Source organism: Clytia hemisphaerica, unplaced genomic scaffold (assembly GCF_902728285.1).
Source record: "Clytia hemisphaerica strain Z4C2 unplaced genomic scaffold, Clytia hemisphaerica genome assembly, whole genome shotgun sequence".
NCBI classification, from domain to species: domain Eukaryota; kingdom Metazoa; phylum Cnidaria; class Hydrozoa; order Leptothecata; family Clytiidae; genus Clytia; species Clytia hemisphaerica.
The window spans coordinates 305,679-312,326 of NW_027104561.1; the positions used below are offsets into that span (position 1 = coordinate 305,679).

The 6,648-nt window shown below is 33.5% G+C and overlaps 2 protein-coding genes across 2 annotated transcripts; one reads left to right on the forward strand and one right to left on the reverse strand.

Annotated features, from left to right (window-relative positions):
* Nucleotides 1–335: 335 nt before the first annotated feature.
* Nucleotides 336–1,823, forward strand: LOC136823284 (putative uncharacterized protein DDB_G0274435). The gene is made up of 2 exons (XM_067079465.1): nt 336–402; nt 699–1,823. Exons 1-2 carry the CDS (start codon nt 362–364, stop codon nt 1,402–1,404), a joined length of 747 nt encoding a protein of 248 aa, XP_066935566.1. The 5' UTR covers nt 336–361; the 3' UTR covers nt 1,405–1,823.
* Nucleotides 1,824–2,039: 216 nt separating this feature from the next.
* On the reverse strand, nt 2,040–3,237 carry LOC136823279 (uncharacterized). The gene has a single exon (XM_067079461.1). It carries the CDS (start codon nt 3,161–3,163, stop codon nt 2,087–2,089), a length of 1,077 nt encoding a protein of 358 aa, XP_066935562.1. The 5' UTR covers nt 3,164–3,237; the 3' UTR covers nt 2,040–2,086.
* Between the last annotated feature and the right edge of the window lie 3,411 nt (nt 3,238–6,648).

A 6,648-nucleotide genomic window follows, 5' to 3' on the forward strand; every position in this document is an offset into this window, starting at 1 on the left:
CGGTCCGCAACCAGTCATCTTTACGTAACTAATGGTAACGGATGAGCATTTTTGAGCAATCTCATCATTTAAAATATAAAGCACTGAGGATCCTTCACTTGCGATCGGAGTGATCTGAGGATTTAAAAATTGATACGAAAATTGATGTCATGTAGTCATACACGAAGTCTGAATTTTGAAAGTGGTTGAGCGATATATAGTAGGGACCTTACGAATCGGCGACGCCGCTTTAGATGACGCCGTATGCGCCATTTTTGCTCCTTATGCGCATGCGTTCCCGGGAATCACCTTTTGCAAAAAGTCGGCCTCGTGAGGTCAACACCTTCAAAACAGTCTTTTTCACGTCGTCCTTCGAAGAAACATGGCTGAAGTAAAATCTGATGAAACTTTGACAAAAAAAACGTAAGTTTTAAGCTGAATCCATTGGAGTTTGATAATTTTCATTTAGAAAATATAATTGCTTGAAAAACTAACCAATTATTTTATATTTTTGGGCATAAATTTTCCAAATTTCAAACCAAAACAAACATAAATGCCTTTTGCCTTGATTGCTCTTGGATTTGGAAACAAATTGGATATCACTTCTTCGATTTAAATGTGCAACTTTCTGGCTATTCATATACAATCTGAAGAAGGTAAAATGACACAAATTATTGTATATGTAAGCATTAATCAGGCATATGTTTTCACATTTTTAGCATCATGAAATGGGATGATAAGCACGATGTTTTGTTGGGGCGTGAGCTCTTATTCATGAAGCCATATAATTTCAAACCTGGTACCAGAGATAGCGGTTCAGCGTGGACAGCAGTTGCAGAAGACTTAAACAAGGTTACTGAGGTCAAGTTCGATGTGACACAGAAGTCAGTTCGAGACAGAACGAAGATCGCAATAAACAACCACAAACGAAAAATGCGTCAACAAATAGCTGAATCCGGGTCAGTGGAAAATCCAACGGAAATGGACCAGGTATGGGAGGAGATAAGCTCCGAAATGCAAGAAGCATCCGAGAAACATGAAGCCACATCCTCCAACAAGAAGAAAGAGGAAGACAAATATAAGGCGGATGCTGAAGCAATTCGTGCTACAGCTATGGAAACACATGCAGAAACAAGGAAGAGGAAAGCAGCTGACGATGGCAGCCCATCATCATCTAAAGGTAAACGCAATACTGGTACTGAGACATTTTCGTTTCTGATGGCAAAACTTGAAACCGATAAGGAAACAAAGGACAAGGAACTAGAAATGAAGAAAATGACTATGGAACGTGAACAACAGCAATTACAACTTTTAATTGAACAACAGAAACAAATACAGGCAAATCAACAACAACAAAACCAAATTTCTTTACAACTTATTCAAGCTTTATCACAAATGAACAATAAAAACCCTTCAAATAAATGAGTTGGTCCTTCTAATGACTTTACGTTGAATTTGGTGGTTCCTTTTTATGACTTTGTACGTTGAAATTGGCTGTGCTTTCTACGACTTCCATTGAAATTGGTGTTGCTTTTTATGACTTGACGTTTGGTGATGCATTTTTTATCACTCTATAATATTGAAGTTGATGTTGCTTATATGATTCTACGTTGAAATTTGTAAGTATTTGACATTTTGAAAAAGCAGGTTATTTTTTGTCTTGTTAAAAAATCAAAATTTATTTTTAATTTTAATTTATTTATTTTTGATAAAACTATGGCAAATAGATTTTTTGTCTTGTTTTCTTTCGTTCTAAAGGAAAATTTGTCTCTATCTACTAGAAGGAATTTGACATTGAATGACTGATGAAAAGAATAATTACAAGTGTATTTGCGTTCCCATTTGTTTATTTGAACTTCAAAGCTGAAAAAATTCATTCAAATGAAGATATAAGTTGAGTATTTGTAATCAAAACTACATGAAAATAGGTGAAAGATATCAATACTTCTTAGTTCCTGTTTTGCATTCTTGTAGTCTTGTAAATACAGGATAAACCCATGCAATTAAATTAACAGTTAATATTTATTTTTGTTATTAAACAACATTGTTTTTATCCTTGTAAATAAAACACAACTATTTTAAAATATAATATACATTGCATATTTCATTACTGAAAATAATCCCATACAGTAGGTGGATCTATCCTGAAATATGAGGAAGATTGGGAGCCATACATGCATGTTCTAGCATTTGTCAAAAGAGTGCAAACTATATACATTTTTCCAATAGGGGAAAGTCCGATCTTTAAATTTCGCTTGAAGTCCATAAATTTAAAATAGTTCGTAATTTCACCAAACACCCATTCGACCCCAATTCTGCATTTGCTCATAGCAGTGTTATAATCTTTTTGATCTTGAGTAAGTTGTAACCCTTGAAAAGGTTTTTGTAGTTCTGGTCTCAAAGGATAAGCCAAGTCTCCATAGATGCAAAGTGGGATTTGATTATTTCTTCTACAAATTTGTCTCAAACGAGGTAATACGTTCGAATCAGCCAGCATTCCACTATCATGCCTCCTTCCCTCAATAGGTCCAAATAGATTTGCTACCAAGCCATTAGGGGCAGCAATCGATTGAAATTTCAGGGCATGAACACGTTTGTGTCCATTGTAAACAACTCTTTGTAATTGATTTGGTCTACATATAGGCCTGACTGTTCCGTCAACAAAACCCCAGCAATTATCTAACGGTGCACCAGCCTGATGTATAGCATTTGCAAAGTTTTGTAAATTAGCAGGAGAAAGCCATTGCTGATTGAAATCCGATAGTTTTTGATGATGCATGTTATAAACGAAGTTTGTAATGTCTCCTGTTATCATACATAATTGAGGCTCCGATCTGCCAAATCTAGGGACCATGTCACCAAATCTAATTGGATAAGAGAATCTTTTTAAAAGTATACATAAAGCTTCGATTCCATCGACATGAAGTCTATTTCTGCAGATGAAAGTATCAGGGATTTGTAAAGCTTCTTTGAGCATATAAATATCATTTTTGAAAAATCTGAAATCTGCTTTGCTTTGGTCGTCTGTCAATTTGTCAAGATCAAAACCTTCATAAATCCAATATGGAAAGTCTGGATTCTTTGAACGGTTGATATCGTACAATGCAGCAAATTCAAAATCATCAATCATGTCAAAGGCATAACTTAGTACCAGAGCATTTCTCACATCTCTCAAAGCTGGCATTCTGCAAACATTGACTTGATTTTCCTGGAAATGGTTAAAAACTTGTGTTTTTCTTGGAATGAGTATTTTGGATGTTTTCTACGAAAACCTTTCTAAAAATGTAAACAAATATGGTGCATTATAATGGCGGGCTTTTTTTATGGCGGGAAAATAGAAGTCCTCGATGAAAAATTCGTAGGGAGATATAAAAGGAAGACGTTGTTAAAAGGACGCCGCTCGAAACCTTTGGTTCTCACGACGTCTTCTATAGCGGCGTCGTCGATTCGTAAGGTCCCTAGTAGGCACTTTAGGCCGATTTTCAAACCTTCAAACCCCCCTGTCAAACTTGGTTTTTTGGAAAGCTCTATCTTTTCTCGTTTCAACGAGGGGTCATTGACTTCCGTAGCATTTATAGAAAAAAAGTTATGGGATTTTTTGTGAAGCTAATTGGAGCAAATATTAGCCAACTTTTACTGCAGAGGGCCTTCCAAAAAGTGGCCCAAAAAGGGGCATTTTTTAATAGAAAAAAACTCTATTTTGGGCATGTTTTGGCTATAATTCAAATTTGGGTTTAAATTTTTCTGATCTTTTTTTTTCTAGGTGATCTTTGATCATTATACTATGGGTTGAAAAAAAAAATGTTGAAAAAATCAATTTTGTCCAAGAATTAATACTCCTTTTGTAGGGGCACTTAACGAAAAAATGAAGAAATCCGGGGGTAAAAAGCACTAAAAATCACGATTAAAAGTAAGGATTTCATTGTTTCATGTTCATTTTGACTAATTTATGTGCAAAAAATGGTAACTCGTAGTATCAAAAAAGATTTTTTCAAAAATTTCTAATTTTCGGCCCAAAATTAAGAAATTTTGATTTCGGGCCACCTGATGACGTCATAAAACCGTTTTTTCGCAATAACTTTTGATGTGCTTTGATTATAAAGCTGAAATTTTGCACACTGAAAGATATAAAGACAAAGAAAATTTTCATAAAAAAAATTTGAAAAAAAATGATGACGTCAGCATTTTATAGTAAAAATTCGAATTTTGCATATTTTTGCTGACGTCAGCAAAAATAATTTAAAATTTTGATTTCACTGGTTTACAAACGCTCCACTAAATTCATGTGCACAATTTTATTGCCAAAAGTGGCTCCAGTTGGAAGATATTTAACTTTTTTGATTAAATGACGTCACGGTGAACTGATGACGTCATAAAAGCGTTTTTTCGCTATAACTTTTGATATATTTGTATTATAAAGCTAAAATTTTGCACACTGAAAGATATTAGGACAAAGCAAATTTTCAAAAAAAAATTTTGGAAAAAAATGATGACGTCAGCATTTTATGGCAAAAATTCGAAATTTGCTTATTTTTGCTGATGTCGGCAAAAAAAATTTAAAATTTTGATCTCATTGTCTTTAAAATGCTCTATTGATTTCATGTGCAAAATTTTATCACCGAAAGTCATTCCAGTCAAAAGCTATTGGCTATTTTGGATATTATGATGTCCATAGTTTTTTTACTATCCCCAAATATATTCCTGTCAAGTCGAATTTCCTCTCCCGGTCATTCTTCAAATTAAATCCTTGCATTTCAAAATTTCTTCCTCTATGGTATCATATTAATGTTTGTATTAAATTTCTTACATGGATTCAGAAACTGCAAAATTTTACACACTGAAGAATAGAAACAATTTTTGTTTTTTTTCAGCAGGAAATCTTGAATTATAGATGGAAATATAGATGAAATCACTGGATATCAGGATTTTATATCAGACACTTTGGCTGACAACAGCTAAAATTCAAATGTTTGTCAGTTTAATTTCATATAGACATACACACTTTGATTCATGCATGAAATTTCATAATTTTCTTATATTTTATTACAATAAATTGGAATTCTTAATTCAACAAAATTATATAAAAAGATTATCCTCAACATAATTCCAATAAATTTATTAGTAATGTATTTCCAAACTTGTGCTGTGTCAGGCCTCAAATACAGGCTTTATTGCTTGTTAATCACAATTTTTGGCCAAATATATTTTTCAATTGCTAAATTAAGATTCCTGTTATTCCTGACTATGCTTAATTTTTCCAGTCATCCCCCAAGTTAAATATTCGTCAAAATTATTCAAATATTTTTCAAAATTCTTCATTTAAAAGTCTCCAAAAATGTGTTATTTTTGTATTCTTGTCTTGATAAAGCATTTTGTAATCATGGTCTTGTATTATCAATCATAAATAGTACTACTCTCCATTCTTATTGTGTCATAAGACTTAAAACAAGGAATGACATATAAGCAGTCTGAAAGTTCTGTATCAGTTAAATCAAGACCAATTTATCTTATTCTGGTGACCATACATAATATGTTTATCGAGCAACGTACAACTTCAACTTGACTACATATCCAACGTGGTCTGGGTAAAAGTTTTTACATAACAGTCATAATTCAGTTCTGAGTAGGAATCTTTGATACTTTGATCGAAAGTCCAGGAATCCATAATCAAGCCATACAATTCTCTAAAATTTCGAAGTTATTGTTCTTGCTCAAAATGTTCTCATACAGGTACACATACACGTCAACATCTTGAATTGGGAATCCTGAATAGGTATAAAAAGAAAAGAAAGAAAATTTCAAAAACTATGGTATTTGACTTTCACTCTGTCACAGATTTTAAAGCGCACAGCACAGTGCTGAAGTTTTGTTAGATTATGTCACCAGTGCTAGCTGTGTATCCACAAGCAAAAGTCTTCCAGGCAATCCCACTCTGATACCCTCACTATCAATACTACTTAAATAATGCTAACGTAATGTAAACTGGCAATTCAAGAAAACGTTGAACGTGCATGTAAAAATTTTACTTTACTTAAAGTTGAGTGAATGTAAAAAACTTTTTTGGAACGGTCTTCAAAATAGATTAGATAAAGCTTACTTAAAGCGTTTTCACTAGGTATTTTGGACAGGGAGGTGAAAACTACATGCACGTTCAAATTTTTCGTGATTGTTGCTATTAATAATACATCTAATCTTTAATGATGGGCAAGATAGCAACTATTCCTAGCATTTTATACCTAAGTCTATCCAAAAGAACTTGCTTATCTCTCATTGGCTATATCCCAGCATTATCATAGCTATAGTTTATTCATTCCAATATTGATTGCAATTTTAGCCAGCCAAAAGTATTGGTTTTAGAGTGAGACCGCCAACAATTTGCTTAGTTTAAGATGGTTGAGGCATTTTATTGAAAAGATCTATTGGAGTGACTAAAGTGAAGGATTGATGCAGCAAATAACCAAAGGCCAAGGGAGACTCTATCTCTATTCTATCTATTTGGTTGAGTCGCATGAGGCTTTTAAGGCCCATTTTCGCAACTATAGACGCTTTCAATTAGCGTCCTGTCAGCACCTTGAACTAACTACCGTGAAGTCGGGTAACTTGAATCAGTTGAGGGAAACTTGCATAGCCATCAAATGACTGTCCAATCAAAGCAGCAAAATTTCAAAA

Bases quoted from the DNA above. Each gene is read 5' to 3' on its own strand.
- LOC136823284 (XM_067079465.1), top strand. From the start codon at position 362: ATGGCTGAAGTAAAATCTGATGAAACTTTGACAAAAAAAAC. The intron at 403-698 runs GTAAGTTTTAAG...TCACATTTTTAG, and splicing joins GAAACTTTGACAAAAAAAAC to CATCATGAAATGGGATGATA.
- LOC136823279 (XM_067079461.1), bottom strand. From the start codon at position 3,163: ATGCCAGCTTTGAGAGATGTGAGAAATGCTCTGGTACTAAGTTATGCC.